At 50.8% G+C, this 19,328-nt stretch overlaps 1 protein-coding gene across 1 annotated transcript; it reads right to left on the bottom strand.

Annotated features, from left to right (window-relative positions):
• Positions 1-3,169: 3,169 nt before the first annotated feature.
• On the bottom strand, positions 3,170-19,127 carry LOC128471199 (myosin-3). Its single transcript, XM_053453076.1, has 40 exons — positions 19,017-19,127; positions 18,146-18,354; positions 17,833-17,976; positions 17,302-17,458; positions 17,176-17,203; positions 16,500-16,611; positions 16,272-16,364; positions 15,932-15,995; positions 15,387-15,485; positions 15,028-15,131; positions 14,811-14,949; positions 14,511-14,629; positions 14,278-14,427; positions 13,900-14,070; positions 13,476-13,782; positions 13,221-13,291; positions 12,685-12,772; positions 12,485-12,602; positions 12,180-12,303; positions 11,619-11,755; positions 11,131-11,386; positions 10,652-10,894; positions 10,283-10,459; positions 9,612-9,757; positions 9,215-9,305; positions 8,581-8,970; positions 8,172-8,298; positions 7,882-8,000; positions 7,603-7,799; positions 7,102-7,285; positions 6,747-6,912; positions 6,367-6,491; positions 5,941-6,249; positions 5,515-5,718; positions 5,175-5,300; positions 4,877-5,047; positions 4,398-4,502; positions 4,227-4,322; positions 3,977-4,114; positions 3,170-3,654 (listed from the first exon to the last, which is right to left on the bottom strand). Exons 2-40 carry the CDS (start codon positions 18,347-18,349, stop codon positions 3,631-3,633), a joined length of 5,823 nt encoding a protein of 1,940 aa, XP_053309051.1. The 5' UTR covers positions 18,350-18,354; positions 19,017-19,127; the 3' UTR covers positions 3,170-3,630.
• Positions 19,128-19,328: the final 201 nt, after the last annotated feature.

Here is a 19,328-nt window from a genome sequence, read left to right as displayed (position 1 = left end):
TCCGAGGTCTGGCTTTATAGCAGGAGGACCACGTCGTACGGCCCCCGGAGGGCGAGGTTTATGGGGATAGAGTTTTCTGCGGTCAGCATTTCCTTCGGGGGTCCGTCGCGTGCCCCCCTTCCCCCCGGGGCAGATCTTATTTTTAGTGGTAATTGACCCCGTGGGAGGGCGCTTCACGCTCGCCTCTCAAGGCCTTCCTCGGAGCTCTCGAGTCGTCACCTGAAGCCACGTCTGGCTCAGCAACCGAAACCCGACCCCTGGCCCGATATAACGACACGGATCCGACCCCACGGCTCACAGACCCCCCGGGGCCACGAGGAGCCCCCCCCGTCCAATCGCCCTCACCAAGCCCATGTTTGGACTTCAGCTAAATATTCCTCGGGGAGCGACGTCCCACCGGAGCTCTGCAGAGACACGGCTCGGACCGTGCAACGACGCCACGTCTGCGTGTATCCGCGGGCAGCCCAGTCCCACGCCCCCCGGCTCTGCTTATTGCCCCCCGGCTATGCTTATTGCCCCCAGCGGCACCACGTTTCACCGTGGCCCTCCCCAGAGACGCACGCCGTCCAGAGGGGGAATCCATCAGCCCGTAGTTTGAGCCATGGCAGCGTCCTCCGAGGGAACGTGGCATCCCGGGAACGTGGCTCAAGCGCCGGGAGTAACGGCCGGAATCCCCGACGCCATCAAACACGAAGAAAGCGTCTGCCGGGCGTCTGATCCCCACGGAAGACGCCACGAAGCATCGCCCACAAACGCCGGGTTTTAGGGCAATTTGTGTGTATCCGAACACAGAGACACATCCTCCACCACACGCCGTCTACCCCCGACCTCCACGCCACGTCCTCCACCACACGCCCTCTACCCCCGACCTCCACACCACGTCCTCCACCACACGCCGTCTACCCCCCGACCTCCACGCCACGTCCTCCACCACACGCCGTCTACCCCCCGACCTCCACGCCACGTCCTCCACCACACGCCGTCTACCCCCCGACCTCCACGCCACGTCCTCCACCACACGCCGTCTACCCCCGACCTCCACGTCCCTTTCCTCTGCTCCTCGACCTCTGAACCCCGACCTCCGTGACAGTCCCACTCAGCCTCTTGGCAGGTAGTGGATACATGGAAGTGCCTCGAGGCCGTGCGGACGTTGTGATGGGGATGGAAGAGCGTTATGTGGCTCTTGACTGGCGACGTATCGGAGGAGCGCAGAGGGGCTTCGATTCCGCCAGCGCCTCGGCGGTGGAATTACCACTGCGGCTGGTCGCAGGATCAGGGAAAGCGACGCGATTCCGGGGGGGGGCGATCTTAACCCTATCCGGAAATATTTATATCGATTCGAAAAAGGTTACCGGGGGCAACCAGGAGAAAAGCATCACACGGTCTCACAAAACAGTTACTGCCCTGACCCATACGTGGACAGGTCGCGCACACGCGTGTACAGATGGGGGGAGGGGCGCTCTTCCTCTGTGCTCGCTTGGTGGGCAATAACCCACGGAGCGCTGGTCCGGGCTACGGGGTGGTGCGGTTAACATGGCGGAGGGGGTTAACGCGGCGGAGGGGGTTAACGCGAGGCGGTTTATAGCGCAGTACAGTGACCGTATAAGTGCCGTGGCTGGAGACCTCGGAAGGCTCCCGGTTATATTTAGCCCCCGGAGCAGTTGTTTGGATTAAATTCCCGATCTTGGCCGGACTCTTAAGAAACGACCCGGAATGGAGGTTTTATTCAGCGTCTTAGATTTCCTCCCCGTGAGTCACGGAATTCTCCGGCCGCCACCGCTTCTAAATGCAGCTTCGTGGCTATATATGTCGGTGCCGAGGGCCGGGGGGCGTTTAATCTCCGGCAAAGGGGGTCGATCTGAAGGCAAACCAGCCTCGTCGGCCTCAGGGGCGGCTGAGAGTGCTGGGAAGTGCAGCGCGATACGATGTGGGGGGGGTGCGTTGGCTGCCGCCCACAAACGGCGCTTTAATCAATTAAGCGAGTCGCCCCCCTTTAAGCCTCGGGGGTGGGGGGGTAACATTGTGTTCGGAGGGGCAGGACCCCTGTATAACATCACGGCAAAAGATAAACGAGGCCGGGGGTCTTCAGGACGCCCTCCGGATATCAGTAACCTCGATCCAAGACAGTTACCCAGGGTAGATTGGATAAGAGATGGTAGATAAATGGAGCGGCCTCCCAGCAGGAGTGGCAGAGGGTAATACAGCGAGGGGATTATACATGCACGGCGCGTGGGATCGGCGTATGGTGGCAGATTCTATGTTTCTTTATACATTAACCGTTCGTTACACGCAGCCAACATACAAAACACACGGCCAAACGTGCAAGAAACACGTCAGTGACACGTCCGCGGCGTCAATAAATAACATTTAGGAGGATTTCTGGGACGCAAATAAACTCAGAATCATAGACCCTGCCGGCAGATCGGCCCCCGGCGGCCCCTGTCTAGTCGCCCGTTTCTCCTGCTGTAAAGACTGAAACCTTAATCAGTCGTTGGTCTCGTCTTAGATTCAGGAGCCGTATGCCTGTCCCATGCATGTTTAATCCCCTCACTGTATTACCCTCTACCACCTCTGCTGGGAAGCAGTTTCATAATCATTGTGGGCAAATCTACCGTGTGTAACTCTGCCTATCTTGGATCTAAGTTACTGATATCTGGAGGGTGTCCTGAAGACCCCCGGCCTCGTAGATCCTGTGATGTTACACAGGGGTCCGAGACCATATGAAACCTACAAGTTACTTTGTTCTGAGGCAGGAAGGGGGGTAAGACACCTCTGCTGGGAGGCTGTTCCATTTATGTAGCACCCTCTCAGTGAAATGGAACTTCCTTACCATCTGCATTTAGATGAACGCAGTTGTTGTTGAAGGTCCCGGGTTTCGGGTTACCCCGCACGGCACGCGGGCGCAGCTTAGGGACCCGCAGCCAGGGACGGCTCAACAGGTGAGTGGAACCCGGCCAGGGACGGCTCCGGGGCTCCCTCCTGTGGCTGAATGTGGGTACAGCAGGTTGCCGGTGATCCGACCGGCCGGCACAATCTAATCTCTGGAACAGAAACGGTTAATTGCCCCGGAATGATGAAGCTCATGGCGTTTGTATCAAATGTAAAAGGGCCCCTAGGAGCTCGGTGCGCGCACGTTCCGGGGCCCAAGGAAAAGAAACACAAAGACTGATCAGAGTCGCGCAGAACGTTTATTTCCTGAGCGCAGAGATCGGCAAAAACAGCTGGAAGGCAGAGTCCCCGAGGGCCCAGGGGTAGTAGTGACAGGGATTGGCTCCGGGAGGTTTCTTTTGGGGATTTCTGAACCTGATCGGCCGCCGGGAATCTAATGTTCCCTCTTTACTGGCACCTACATGGTTAAACATTTGCATCTGGATTCGGACACCGTGCAGCCAATGGGAGATGAGAAGAGATCCTATTTCTCATTGGCTGCATGGAGATCTCCCAGTCAACCTACCCTGACCCTCGTAATAAGCAGACGTCTACCGAACGGCCTCCAAGACGATGCGGAATTCGGCCCGGCCCCTCCATCGCCCCGCCATTAAGTGAATCTGGGCCTAAAGTGGGACCGTGTCTTCCAGCGGATACGCATTCTGGGTACTCCGTTTTACCGCACGCTGCTCGCCCGAAGAGCTACTCCTGAGTGGACATCACCACCTGCAAGACAGAATCACATGGGGGAAACGTTACGATCCGAACAGAAAGAGAGCTCAGAAAGAGCAGTTCTCGTAAAAAAAAAGTAGTGCAATCACCATGGCAACCAATGGAAATTAGCTGCTGAAAGCATTAAGCGCTGCACAAACTCGCTCTCTGGCTCTAGAAACATAAAATGCCGGAGATCCAGATTGCGTCCGTCGCTCCGGGGCAGTCTCCAGGTTGCACGTCTGTCTCTTTTCACTACGTGTATTACATGCACAGGAGCGCCCCCTCTGGTTGGGATAAACGGACCCTCGCGGTTGTCGGACGCCCATTGACCCACCTTGGAGGTGATGGTTTCGCGAGTCCTTATCCTGAGCTTGTTGACCTGACTCTCGGCGATGTCGGCCCGCTCCTCGGCCTCTTCCAGCTCGTGCTGGACCTTGCGGCACTTGGACATCTGGACGTTGGATTGTTCCTCCTGCGAGCAGCGAGAGGTGGAGAGGAGACGTTAGATGATGGCGGCGGCGGAGATCTCGATCCCGCTTTATATCGCACGGCGTTCAGAGGTTAATGATAGAGAAGACACTCACGGCTTCCTCCGTCATCCTCTTGTAGGACTTCACTTTGAGTTGTAGTTTATCGACCAGGTCTTGTAAGCGTAGGATGTTCTTTCTGTCCTCCTCGGACTGCGGAAGATCAGTAATTAAAGGTTACTCTTCCTTCCCCGGGTTTGGCCAATTCCCACCATTCTCCCAACCCACCTGGAACGTCAGCTCCTTGACGCGTCGCTCGTATTTGCGGATTCCTTTGATAACGTCCGCGCTCTTCTTCTGCTCCATATCCACTTCGCCCTCGAGTTCCCGGACCTGCGATGAATGGAGAGCATTAACGAGCGACCCTCAAACACGTCCCGGCGTCCAGCTCAGTACCAGGCCTCTGCAAAGTATATCCGAGCTACGTATGGAGTATATACTGCCAACGTGTCGCTACTCCGCACCCCCCGGCAGAGAACAGCTCATGGGAGTGGGAGTCCAGCGATGGTTGGAAGGCATCATGTAGCCCAGCAGGCGTAGGGGTTTCGCATGATACGGTTTATAACAATAATAATACTTTCTACATCAAAAGAGGTGATTCTGCCAGTTGTATTTTACCCAATATCAGGAAAACCCGATACTCGAGCCCGCTGGCCATGCCCCAGACCATGTCCCCCCAAAGTGTAAAGCGATTTAGAGGATCTCACCCTGGCCTCCAGTTTCTGGATGTGTTTCTTGCCTCCTTTCAGCGCCAGCTGCTCGGCTTCTTCCAGCCGGTTCTGGAGATCCTTCACGGTCTGATCCAGGTTCTTCTTCATCCTCTCGAGGTGAGCGCTGGTGTCCTGCTCCTTCTTCAGCTCCTCGGCCATCATGGCAGCCTAGAAAGACACAAATCGGCCCAGAGAGAACTTATTTTCTTTTATTTAGGGATTATTTCCTTTTTTTTAGTCCCGGCGTTTCAGCAGCAAGACCATCGCTAAAGCTATAATTAATTGTGGGGCTCACATCGGTGATGGCTTTCTTTGCTTTGTCTTCTGCGTTTCTCGCTTCCTTGATGGTATCTTCAATCTCTCCCTGGAGCTGAGAGACGTCGCTCTCCAGCTTCTTTTTGGTGTTAATCAGACTCGTGTTCTGCGGAAAGAAAAGGGCAGCCGGTCACAAAACAAAGTCCCAAAACTACTTCAACTTGGAGACCTTTAAACATGGGCCTGGTCTCCTGGTGAAGGTCTAAAACCTCGTCGATCTTGCTACATCCGGTAACATTTTAAGGAAGGACATGAAGATGGGAGCGAGGGATACTCTATGGATCTAGATGAAGAGCATTGCGTGTTAACGTTGCGGGTACCTGTGTGTGCAGAAGCTGGACACGCTCTGTTGCGTCTAGAAGCTCCTGTTCTGCGATCTTTCTAGATCTTTCTGTCTGTTCCAGAGCAGCCCTCATCTCTTCTATTTCGGAAGCCATCAGGTTGTTCCTACGCTCCACCAGTGCCAGCTGTTCCTTCAAATCCTCTTGTCCCCTGAGGGCATCGTCGAGGTGGATTTGGGTGTCCTGCGGATGAAGGAGATGAAACAAAATGAAGCCGAATGGAACATTTTAATTGGAGGACAAAGGATAATTTCCCTCAGGAAGCGACCCATATCGCATCATAAAACTTCCTACATAAAAACAGCTCGGCCCGCCGGGCGTATACAGCGCTCCCCTGCTACCAAACCGTCCTCGCCCCCTATGCACGTAAGTCAGGAGCGGCCGCTGCATGGATGGAGATCATACCTTCAGCTGGCCTTGGATGTTCCGTAAGTATTTCTGCGCCTCGGCCGCTATACGGTTGGCGTGGCTGAGCTGGATCTCCATCTCGTTCAGGTCACCTTCCATCTTCTTCTTAAGCCTCACCGCTTCGTTCCTGCTCCGCACCTCAGAATCCAAGGCCGTCTGCATGGTTTCCACCGTCCTCAGGTAGTTCCTCTTCATCTGGTCAATTTCCTCATCTTTCTCCGCAATTTTCCGATCGATGTCGGCTTTTACCTGCGTTAACTCCAGCTGAATTCGGAGGATTTTGGCTTCTTCATGTTCCAAAGCTGCCTATAAAATAACGAGAGACAAAAATACTTAATTTCCGATATATTTTTAACATTCCTTCAAAGTATATATTGTTAAACGAATATATATATAGCCTTTCTACGTATTGGAGAGAATGACCTCTGCCTCCTCGAGTGACGCTTGCATCTCGCTCTTCTCCAGCTCCACTTGCTTCTTGGCTTTCTCCAGCTCATGGATGGTTTTAGTGCCTGTAACTATTTGCTCGGTAAGGTCGGCTATTTCTTCTGCGAAAGTAAATACAGAGCATGTTGTTATCCCCGCTGCGGTAATTCCGCGGAGCCTTTTCTATCAGGGACGATACGATGGAACGCTGGCCACGCTTTTGTGACCCATTCGCTGTGGACAATCTTGAGCGTCACTTTGTATCTAACAAGGCACAGGAATCTCAAGAGCTTTCCGGAGAAGATCCTGCGCGACTCGGTTCTTTGTAGCAAACGTTTAGATTCTCCTAATTAGTCCCCGACTCCCAAAGCACTCACGTTGCAGATTCTTGTTCTCTCGTTTAACCGTCTCAAGCTGGTCCAAGGACTCCTCGTAAGCGTTCTTCATTTTGAAGAGCTCCGTGCTTAAAGACCGTGCCTCCTTCAATGAAGATTCCAGTTCAGCCTGAGTTTCTTCGTACTTCTGTCTCCACTCGGCCAGCACCTGTTTTTAAAGAGACATTCATTGTGCGATAAATAATAAGAATTTCATGTTTGCAGCAGAATATTTCAGAAATATTAGTTATTTTTAATATTAATTATTGGAACTTTGAAGTCAGCTCAGGTCCCCGTGAAGGTGCTTGTTGAACGGGGTCCCCATCTGTGGGTCTTCGCTCTTGTTGAACGCCATTACCTTGTCAAAGTTCCTTTGCTTTTTGTCAAGCGCAGCCGCGAAAGAGTTCGCCCGTTCCACTTCTACCATCAGATCTTCCACTTCGCTCTGAAGTCTCTGCTTGGTCTTCTCCAGGGAGGAACACTTGGAGTTTACAGCCTCGATATTCTCCTCGGCCTCTTGAAGACGCTGGGCTAACTTCTTCCTAAAGTACACAGGACCCACGTTAGCCACCAAACAGCACGGGCGCTCTAAATACCTCCATGAAAGCACGAGATCCAACCATGGACATCCCACCACCCCAATGCACTGCACGGTCTACCTGGATAGGTGAGTTTCTGGAGACACAAACCATAGTCACCCCCTCAAGAAAGAAGCACGAGGTAGGGGGCCATAGCGGTGGCAAGAGGCCAGGAGAAGTCATTTAAACGCTTCCCCTTTGACCCCAGCCTCCAGTGCCAACGCCGCACTGAGCATCTTGCCAAACATGTATTTTTTACTTTTTTTAAACTAAAACATTACTTGGCTTCCTCCAGTTCCTCTGTGCGCTGAATAGCGTCCGTCTCGTATTTCGTCCTCCATTGGGCGACTTCTCCGTTGGCTTTGGACAGGGCTCTCTGGAGCTCAGACTTGGCCTCCTGTTCTTCTTCGTACTGTTCCCGGAGCAGATCGCAGTCGTGGCGGGAAGCCTGCAAGCCGTGTGCCAACGCGTTCTTCGCCTGGTAAAGGTGAAGCGTAAGGATATATAACGATTCGTATTGCCTGAAAACCCGTAAAGCTCAGACACGTCAAACCGGTTACCTTGACTTCTTCTTCCATCATCCTCTTGAGCTCCTCAATTTGTTGAGTAAACGCTTGCTTGGACCGCGACAGTTGTGACACCAAAGACTCTCTTTCCTCCAGCTGTCTGGCCAACTCCCCTGCGTTGCAAATGACAAATATGATGTCATAAGTCGTGGCAGTACTTAGATAAAAAGGTGCATTGTCCCGATAAAGACATTTCCCCGTCGGCTGCTACACATAATCGAGCCGGTTTTGGGCTCTTCCATCGCCAGGACGTGTTTGGACCCGTATCTGTGTTCCAGTCATACCTGATTCTGTCTGCAGACGGGCCTTTTGGAGCGTTAGCTCCGCGACGTTTCTCTGGTTCTCTTCGGTTTTCGCCTTGAACTCACTCAGCTGGTCTTCCAGCATCCTGCAGAGCTTTTCGAGTCCAGCCTGAGTATAAAGACATAGCGAGATTTATCACAACGTTCCAATAACGTGATTTATCAACCCTCGCCATATGTCTGGGATAAACGCAGAATATGATCCCGAGAAGCCGTTTTATCGCAGAACCGTCTGTTCCCAGCGACATCTAGTAACGCAGCCTCGTAAATGATTATAATAAGTTAAGATCGTGGAAATCTGGGTTCGTGGGACTGTTAAACCCCGGCGTGGCGGAGCTGCTTTCCCGACAGATTAGCGCCCATGACATGACCGTTTAAATTAGCGGCAGACCTTAGATTTAGTGACAGATTCCAGGTTGCTGTTGATGTCGTCGATCTCCATCCTCATCTCGCTCTTCTCCTTTTCCAGCTTCTGCTTCACGCGCTGGAGGTTGTCTATCTGCTCGGAGTACTCGGCAGCGCTGTCGGCGTGCTTCTTGCGCAGAGTGGCGACCGTGGCCTCGTGCTGCAGAGACGCTTCCTCCAGGTCCCGACGCATTTTCTGGAACTCGGCTTCCCTTTTCTTATTGAGTTCTATCTGAGTCGACGTGACCCCTCCGGCCTCCTCCAGCCTCTCGCTGATCTCCTCCAGCTCCCTGGCCAGATCAGACCTTTGCTTCTCCGCCTTGGCCCGCGTTGCTCTCTCCGACTCAATTTCCTCTTCCAGCTCTTCTACACGAGCCTAGAAAACAAAGCCAGACGTAGCGTATCAACGTACACCGGGCTCAAGAGCAACGCGTAGAGTTATCAAAGACCGGCATTGGCGGCGTGGGGTATCAAGGATATAAGAGCGATGGGATAAGTGATGAAAAGAAAAAAGGAGGGCAGACTAGATGTTACAGGGAATGATGAAGAGGATAGATTGGGAGAAAATGTTTCTGCTGCTTCCGTCTGAATTGTTCTACGCCTGAAACCGACCCTTTTACCTGAAGCTCTTTAATTTTCTTCTGATGCTGGTTGCCGGCTGCTTGTTCATCCTCGATCCTGCCGAGCAGTTGGCTTATCTCAAAGTCCTTCCTGCGACCGGCGCAGAAATCAAATAAGATTAAACAGCTTAACGAGAGTCACGACGAACACAGCCTGGTTACTGTACAGAAAACGCGTGCAAACATTAACAGCACACAGCGCTTTTCCCGCTAAAACCTCCTTTACGTGCCCCTAAATCGAGCGAGGAATAGTTATGCCCCCCCCCCATATCGAGGTATGGTGGAGGTTCACAGATGATACTTTAGTCCTCTTAATTATTCTTCCGCCTCTCTCTAAATGTTACAAACACCAAAAGCTGGTTGCATTTCACGCTTCGTTTTAACATAAGCCTCGTACTTTTTAAGTCTTTCGTCCAGCTGCTGTCTGTCGTTTTCCAAATCCATGATGGAGTCCTGAGCCAACTTCAGGTCCCCCTCAAGTTTCCTCTTGGATCGCTCGAAGTCCAAACGCAGTTTTTTCTCCTGTTCCAGGGATCCTTGCAGCTGCCGGAGGGATCGGAGACGTCGTTGGTCAGTTAGTGTTAACATTTTGTGCTTCTAGTATTGTTTTTTAATTGTGAAGAATAAACCGAGGGCTCTGAGCTGACACGCGGTGCAATTATTTCTCGGTCTTGTGTTTACCAATCCCCAGGTCTGCGTGACATCATCGATGTCCCACGCATTATAAGCTCCATCACCCACCAGTGTATTCTGGCCTCCCGTGGGGTGCAGCTGAACCAGCTGTTTAGGGATAATGGTAATTGACCCATTTACACGACAGACCCCTGTCCTTGGCCGGCAAAGACCTCCGCAGCATCTCCTTCCCAGCTCTGCGTGACCTTCGAGGTGTGACGATATATCTCAACACTACACACAAAGAGGACCGACAGCGCGAGGAAGGGTAGGTCTGGGGGGGTGATTGGTGGGTCAGAGCCCCCATAAACACATCACCGGGTGCGTGACGCGGTCTACAGGTCCTCCTAGGTCCTAATGCAGGGAGAGCTCTGCCCTTAGCGATATCGTACTCACGTCATCAATTTGCTGCTCCAGTTTGATTTTAAGTTTGGTCAGAGAGTTTACTTTGTCTTCTTCTGCCTGGAGATCATCCAAGGTCTGCTGGTGAGCCTCCTGGAGAGCTTTCTTTTCTTTGGTCAGCTTAACGATGGTTTCATCCAGACCGGACATTTCCTCCGTGAGGTTTTTAACCTGTTGAAATCAAACCTGATGAAATCTCTTCAAGTTTTAAAAGCTCTAAAATATATCAAATATCATTTACAATATTAACAAAAAAAACCCACTAAGAGGCATCTCTCTACTTTCATCGTCCCTCTACCGGGGCGAAACTTACAAATCTCTACCACAATAATTATCAAAATCTTAATCACCCGGGAGACGTACTTTGTTCTCTGTGGCGTGTTTCTCTTTCTCAACCTTGGCCAAAGTCAGCTCGAGGTCGTCGATGTCTTTCTTCAGCTCGGAGCATTCGTCCTCCAGCTTTCTCTTCTTGGCCGTCAGCTCGGCGTTCGACTCTTCCTCGTCCTCCAGCCTCTCGTTCTGCTCCTTGATTTTGGCCTCCAGTTGGATTTTGGTTTTAATTAATTGATCGCATCTTTCCTCCGCGTCCGTCAGGTTTTCAGATTCCTTCAGAGAGAATACGGACGTTTGTGACTTTGTAACGAGGAGTATTATAACGGCGCGGGGTCAGGAGGGGACCAGCGAAGGTGCCGTAGATATCTGGAGTTTACAGTTGCCCTTACAGTTAAATACCAGGAACATGGCGGGCGACCCGATATCCCTTTCTCATAATTCAATCCTTTTACCTATCTTTAGAGGTAAGCGGCAGACCACGATGGACACCGGGTCATCACAATGCTTACGGATTGGACTTGCAGCTGGAGGTCGTTCTTCTCTTGGAGAAGTTTCACCATCTTTTCCTCCATTTCTTTTCTTTTGGCTTCGGACTTTGCCAGATCCTCCTTGGTTTTGGCGAATTCCTCTTTCATGGCAGCCATCTCCTTCTCTGTCTCTGCGCTTCTGAGAAGAGGCTTGATCTTGAAGTAGAGCTTCATCCACGGCCAGTGCTTGACGTTCATGAAGGCGCGGATATTGTACTGGATGGAGAAGATGGCTTCCCTAAAAGTAAACGGTAACCGGGAGATTAGATTCCAAGCAATTTACTAAGAAGCCGTGTATAACACTGACTTTTATCTACGGCGAGGGAATTGGAAGGTGTACTAAAATGTGGATTTTTATCACGTGGGCAGGGATATTTTACGTACTTCTCACAGAATCAAACTTTGAAACTGAAAAGGCCTTTCTGAAATTAAGAAACAGACCGAGCTATTCTGACGCGGATATAAAGTACCTTCTCGCCATCATTCTTTGGAATTCAACTCTCATGAGGAACCCTCTGCATACGGCCTGCGTGCGGGTGATGAGAAGGGCGAGGCGGTCGTCTCGCATCTCCTCCAACGTACCCAGCAACCCAGCTTTGAAGAACACCTTAAATATGAAGAAGAGACAGCATGGTAGATAACACGGCGCCGGACAGCCCTCCCTGCTTGCCTCTATCTCCAGTAGTTCCTCGCTTGGCACCGTCCAGGTTCTAAGGGGTCAAACTGCCGGCCCTAAAGTCCACAAATTAAACTGGTTTTCAGGACGATACTCATCGCATTTCTTCCAGGGCTGAATGTTAATAAGCGAATCATTAAAATTCCCCCGCATGGGGGTCCTCTAAGATTAAACCCCCTGACGCCTAAGGATGAATTTCTAAAAACAAATGTAAACTTTAGGTACCTCAATTTAATTCACAGAACTCTGAAATGCCACGGATCCCGTTAAATATAGAAATAAGTATTCAAGGCCACGGATTTGGGGATGAGGAGGGCTCATTATATGCTGCATTTAGAAGAATTGGCCCCTTTACCTTAGTGTGCCCGAACTTATACTGAGTGTGATCGATGTCAATGGATCCCAACAGCTTCTCGCAGGCTTTCTTGCTGTCCATAAACTGTCCCTCTGGGATCGCGCTTGCGTTCAGGATCCGGTACCTGTTAAAAAAGCGAGAGCACAAATCAGGTGCAATCGGGTCACTTTCCTTCATTTTAAAAGTCTCTAATGTTCAGAGCAAAGAATGAACGTATAAAACACAAAGCCCTCACTTCACGCTCTCCCCATCCTCCTGCCGACATTTTTACAATTCGCCCGGTTGTCCGGCGATAGTAACTTTACCTCTGTTTAAAGTCTGCATACGCGATCCTGTTGGGGAAGCCCTTGCGGCAAATTCTGATGCCCTCGAGTACCCCGTTACATCTCAGCTGGTGGAGAACGAGGTGATGGTCCATATCCCCTGGAATATAAAACAATTGCCGGTTTCCGGAGCAAACTCCAGGGCTCGTTACCCGGAAGCTGACGCTCAGCCCATTGCTTACCTGGTGTTTTGGTTTCGTTGGGGATGATGCACCTCACAAAGTGGGGGTGGGTCGTCCTTAAATTGGACATCAGTTTGTTCAAGTTTTCCTGCATTTTTGAAAACGGTGATTATTTAAATAAATAAATAAATAAATAGGGTTTACAGGCACAATCTATCCAACTGCGCTTCCAGAAACTTTAGAAAAATACGGCAGAAGTCTGGAGACCAATCAGACATCTCACAGCTGGGCGGCCAACCGCGCCGCTACTTACTCGTTAGCCCAGAGAGGTTTGTGATCGTTTTTAGATTCATTAAAGTTTGCAAGACCTCAGTGGTCTCTTTTTCTCGGAGTTTTTGGTCCTCTAGAAGTATCGCTATGTACAGATTACTGGTCTTCACGTTAATTGTACCTGTTTGTTGGTAAAGCACTGCCTGTAGGGTGCCGCCGGCGGCTGTGTGCTTACGGCGTTTGGAATAACGTATCATTGTCTCATGGACAATATGCCATTTCTGTTTTTATTAAAAGTTAATTTATTTGCACTAGAAATTGCTTACCCTGAAAAGAGCAGACACGGTCTGAAACGAAGAGCCCTTCTTCTTGGCTCCCTTTTTGCCAGCGGCTTCAGCTAAATCCAAAGGGCAAGATTTAGAAGAACAACACGATTAACATTCATCCGGATCATGATACGATGTAACATTACGCCGAGCTTCCCACCAATCAGGTCCCCTTCACTCCCCTTAGACTAGAAGCTCTTTAATGCCGGACCTACACTACCTTTATCGACTTTAACGAGAACGCCAGGCGCTTACCGTCTGTAGCAGCGTAGGAGGCGTAAAGGTTGGCCAAGATCTTCATGGAAGACTTCTGGTAGAGCCCCACCACGGTTTCATTCAGCGGGTCCTTGTTCTTCTCCAGCCAGCCTTTAATGTTGTAATCCACCGTCCCGGCGTAGTGGATGAGGGAGAAGTGAGCCTCTGCCTTGCCTTTGGCCGGTTTCGGCTTCTGGAAGTTGTTGGATTTGCCGAGATGTTGGTCGTAAAGCTTGTTCTTGAATGAAGTGTCTGTTGCCTTGGGGAACATGCACTCCTCTTCAAGGATGGAGAAGATGCCCATCGGCTGGAGGTAATCACAGGGATGAAAGCAGGTCAGCATCTCTACATTTCAAGGGATCCTATGAATGTTTTAGTGTGAAGAACCCACGTAGATCTTCACCGTATCCAATGAAATAGATACCTTCTCGATAAGCTCGATGCAGGCGGCCAAGTCCATGCCGAAGTCGATGAACGTCCACTCGATCCCTTCCTTCTTATATTCCTCTTGTTCCAAGACGAACATGTGGTGGTTGAAGAACTGCTGCAGCTTCTCGTTGGTGAAGTTGATGCAGAGCTGTTCCAGGCTGTTGAACTACAAAGTTAAATAGAAAAAGGTTATCGCTACCGGGCCGCTGGTTAGTAGAAGGGACCCAAAGGATTTGGGGGAAATAACCCCCATCAAATATCAGCAGCCGTGATTCGAAACGCCACGTAATTATGCAGCGTGGTGCAGAGGCAGCTCCGGCCCCAAGAAATCTTTCAATCGGCGAAGACAAAGGGAGAGCGGACCTCAACCCACCTCAAAGATTTCAAATCCAGCGATATCCAGCACGCCGATAAAATGCTGTCGGGGTAACTTAGTATCCAGCTGATGGTTAATGCGGGTCACCATCCACAGGAACAACTTCTCGTACACTGACTTGGCCAGGGCGTTGACGTTGTGGTGAACCTAAGCGGGACAATAACGCCACATTCAGGGTTTTCTATAAAAATGTTCAGGTGATGAGGGCTTGCAGTGCCGAGTTTCCCCACCTGCTCCACGGTTTGGCCTTTGGTCACGTACTCGTTTCCGACTTTCACCCGGGGGAAGCAGAGACCTTTTAGCAAATCTGCCGAGTTTAGCCCGGTGAGATAAGCCGTTTTATCGGCCACTGTAAGACAAGGCGAAGCGCGTGGGTTAGAATGGAGACTTTGTGACGGCGGGCAAGAATACGTATGGGGGTGCAGACTAAGATTTACTTGAATCAATAACTTTGCCCAAAGGAACCCCTTTAGCACCCGTTCTAAAACTGATGGTAATGCCCCCTGGCGTATACTCCGTGGACTCCTTACCCTCCGTCCCGTCGGGCTCTGCCTGCTCCTCACGGGGTCTCTGCTTGAACTTCATGACGCCGTAGTGCATGACGGCCCCCGTTAGCTTGTAAATACCAATTTTCTCTTCGGGGGTGAAGCCCAGAATATCAATAGCGCTCTGTGCGTAACAAAGAAACAGCATGAAGCGACCCGTCCTGCACGTCGCTCAATGAAGTGCCAGATTTAAGGAACTTACATCTGTGGCTATCAGTTCTTCTGTGTCGTCGATGCTGGCCACCGAGATCTCCCCTTGGCTGATGTACGGGAAGTCATATGGGTTCGTCGTAATTAACAATGTATCTGGGAAGAAAGAGGATTTTATATTAGCTGGAATCCTCGTGTTCCAAGGGCTTGATACAATCTCCCATAATGTTACTTATGTGTCAATGAGGGACCTTTGGACAATGGGGACAATTGTGTTGCATGCATGCGCGGATACAATCATTATGTCCATGCTTGAGTTTATACGGTGATGTAGCGTGCATTGGGGTGTAGTAATGACGTCCGCATCGCGGCGCACAGCTTGGTAGACCCGCCAGCGTAAAGAATACTGACCGATCAGCTCCGGCTTCTTGTTGGAGAGGATTTGGTAGAAGATGTGGTAGCTCCTCTCGGCCTGCAGCTGGAACGTGACTCTGGACTTCTCCAGCAGATCTAAAAAATACATCGCATCGCATCTTAGACAATTCCAGGACCATAAGCACTCAGATGTACGCAACGTGTACAAGCTGTCCAAAACTAAATAATAAGAGAATTGTTCACCTAATAATGCCATTTATGGACCGCAACCTCCAAAAAGAGTGGGTGGTAGACTAGTGGAACAGCCTCCCAGCAGAGGTGGTAGAGGGTAATACAGTGAGGGTATTAAACATGCATGGGATAGACAAACGGCTCCTGAATCTAAGACGAGACCAACGACTGGTTAAGGTTTGACTTTTTACAGCAGGAGAAACGGGCGGCTAGACGGGGGCCGGATGGGGCCAATCTGCCGACAGGGTCGGGGTTTCTATGTAAAAAAAGCCCTGAGATTTTATATGGAGCGGATTTCTCTGTATGTAATGGTGAAGCATGCGTGTTTTTGGTATGTATTATGTACTCACATGTTTCGATATCTGCAGAGGCCAGCTTCCCGGTGGTCCCAAAATGGATGCGGATGAATTTACCCTGCGGATAAGCGAAAGACCCCGTGACTTGGATGCACCGCAGAGCAGATACAGCTGCCTTTCCCTCTCTGAACAGTAGGGGGGTATTTCTGCCACCCGAGCTGGCGTTTAACGAGGGGGTCAGAAGATTTCCAGGCAGGAAATACTAAGCGGTGCTACAAGTCCTCAACAAAGCCGGTAAACGTCTAATGCTTCAAAGCCGAAGCCCGCAGCGCTCCCTGCTTTACCTATCAGAACCGCCGGCTCCTTTATCTCATATAAAACGTTGTATACTCACGAAGCGGGACGAGTTGTCGTTCCTCACGGTCTTGGCGTTACCGAAGGCCTCCAGCAGAGGGTTGGCCTGGATGATTTGATCCTCCAGGGTGCCCTGCGGTGAGAAACGAACCGGTTAACGTCTGGGCTCCACGTAGCGGCCGTACGCTCGCGGCAGACAACGGAACGGCTGCAGGACGGCTGAACCATCTTATCGCAGAAGACGAGTCCCCAGACCCCGGTCTCGTACCTTATTTTTTGAAGCCTCTTCCTTCTTCTTTGTGTCCCCGACGGCTGCGATTGTCGCAAAGTACTGGATGACACGCTTGGTGTTCACGGTCTTCCCGGCCCCGGATTCTCCGCTGCGATAAAACACACGGCCCAATAAATAAGATTATCAGAGGACTCCGAGTGCAGTCCGTAGAACGCGTGAACATAGACGGGCTTCCAAGACATGGTATTAAGGCACTTTACAGGGTTGGTTTAGAACTTTCTTGTCCTTCTCCAGCCTCACTCTGGACCCGTTTCCCATCCTTTCTACTCTTTTTTGGAGAACCCAAACATCTCAATTTTGGGTATTTCTGTAAGTAGTGGATTTTTCATGAATTGTGTCTGAAAATCCACCCTCTCCTCGGGTTCGTCACCAAAGCCGTTTAACTCCACCTGGTGACCTCATTTCTAACCTTCTCAGCTCTTTAGGTGTAAAACCCACACTTTTTGGTTTAAAGACTCATCTATTTGACTGAATAATTCCCCCCGGGGGGTCATAAAGCTCCCCAGCATCATCGGTCTCCCTCCAAGAGAAGTGTCTATTCTTAATTAATCAGGTAAATAATGTACATTTTCGGGGGGGGGGGTGAATCGGTATTTACCGCGACGCGGTTACCTGATCTAGAAAGTACCAATTAGTTAAAGTTTCTACTTACGTGATCAGGATCGACTGATTTTCCCGATCTGCGGAAATAAAAGCGTTTAATATCGTTAAGTGATATCTTTTGATGGATTTGTATTTATTCTTTAGGTGTATTTGCTAGATGTTTGCTGAAGCTCACCCGTTAACATGGCCTGATAGGCGTTATCAGAGATGGAGAAGATGTGTGGTGGAGCCTCCTGGCGCTTCTTGCCCCGGTAAGCGTTCACCACCTCCGGGTTGTAGACGGGAAGCCACTTGTAGGGGTTCACGGTGACGCAGAACAACCCGGAATAGGTCTAAAACAGGGCAGTTACAATTTTTTTTCATCTTGTTTTTTGTGTATATACAGGGTGAGACGATCTATAAAGTGGAATCTTTACCAGGGATCTACTAGGTGGGATCTAAAAAGTGGGATCTGCTCTATGGAATGGATCAGAATACTCTACTGGAGATCTTCCAGGGATCTATAAAGTGGGATCGCTGGCTCTCTGCGTCCTCCGGGGATAGAATTTTCTCCTTCTAACGTTAATCTTTTTGTAAATTGCTATATTAGAATTGCTATATTTTGTGAATGTTGGAGTTGCTTTTTCGCTCCCTGATTGTAACAGCGCCACGGTCTCTGCTGGCGCTCTATAGATAAACGTAACGGCGGGTGGGCCGCGGGACTCACGTAGATCATCCACGCCTTGTAGCGATCCTTGAGGTTGTACAGCACCGCCGGCTCGTGCAGGTGGGTCAGCATCGCCATGTCCTCGATTTTATCAAACTTGGGTGGATTCATCGGGTAGACGTTCTCCGGCTTCACGGTGACCGTCTGAGATTCAACAGACACGGCGGGTGTTAGAGAAGGCGCTCTGCCGAGCGGTACAGCACAGGGCACATCACCGCCAGCGCCTCCAAACACTAAGCGTATGTTGAACCTGTTGAATGTTAACGTCGAGCGCAGGACTGAGTCATCGTAGGGGCGGACGCGGCTCTCTTACCCTCTTGTCCTCCGTCTCCACGGTGGTCTTTCCGCCCTCCGTGCTCTTGACTCTTGCCTTTATGTACTCGGTGGTCGCGTCCGTCACGTAGCAATAGGTTTTGGCATCGAACGGTTGGTTCTGAGCCTCGATCCGCTCCTTCTCGGATTTACGAAGGAACAGCGCGGCCACCCCGAACACCTCCATTTCAGCGTCGCTACTCATGGTGGCTGCAAGATCGCATTGGTGAGTTAGTGGCACTGGAAGCCTTTTCAGGGTATCTACTACTCCTTTTATTAATCTAATTCTCTAGCGTCACTCCTCACGATTCAACCCTCTAACCTTAAATCATTCCTTTTTACTCCCCTACTTTATCCCACCCCTCAACAGATTGCATAGCTTCCACCATGTCTGCCCCTCTCTCTCGTTGCTCTTCTAGGGGCCAGTACAGCACCAGGTACACAGAGCTCAGAGCGTGCGTCTGTACAGCACCAGGTACACAGAGCTCAGAGCGTGCGCCCGTACAGCACCAGGTACACAGAGCTCAGAGAGTGCGCCTGTACAGCACCAGGTACACAAAGCTCAGAGCGTGCGCCTGTACAGCACCAGGTACACAGAGCTCAGAGCGTGCGCCTGTACAGCACCAGGTACACAGAGCTCAGAGCGTGCGCCCGTACAGCAGCAGGTACACAGAGCTCAGAGCGTGCGTCTGTACAGCACCAGGTACACAAAGCTCAGAGCATGCGCCTGTACAGCAGCAGGTACACAAAGCACAGAGCGTGCGCCTGTACAGCACCAGGTACACAGAGCTCAGAGCGCACACCGGGTACCAGTTGTTGCCAATGCTGCTGCCCCACTCACATGTTCAGGATTTAAAATCTACCCCAATTACCTGCCCTTCTTGTACCCCTTTAATCCAGAAACAAAGGACGTCGTGCGAAGCTCCAACCTGTGAATTAGAAACACGTGCGGAGTCACCCGTCTGGGAGAAGAGCGCGTTATAAACATTCGTTATTATATATTAGTAATCAGGAGGGGTACTTACAGTTCCTACACCTGCGAAACCCCCTGGCCAACGCGCGCGGGGCTTTTATAGCGGGGCACAATAATCCCTTCAGTCCGACCCCCTCTATAATTGGAAATAAGATCCAGCCCTCGCCCGTTTTTTTATTAGAATTAAATATAGAAATGATCTCCCATCTTG

This window comes from Spea bombifrons, chromosome 13, assembly GCF_027358695.1.
Source record: "Spea bombifrons isolate aSpeBom1 chromosome 13, aSpeBom1.2.pri, whole genome shotgun sequence".
In the NCBI taxonomy this organism is placed as follows: domain Eukaryota; kingdom Metazoa; phylum Chordata; class Amphibia; order Anura; family Pelobatidae; genus Spea; species Spea bombifrons.
Note: the sequence above shows the minus strand (reverse complement) of the source record. Positions and strands in the feature narration are given on the sequence as shown.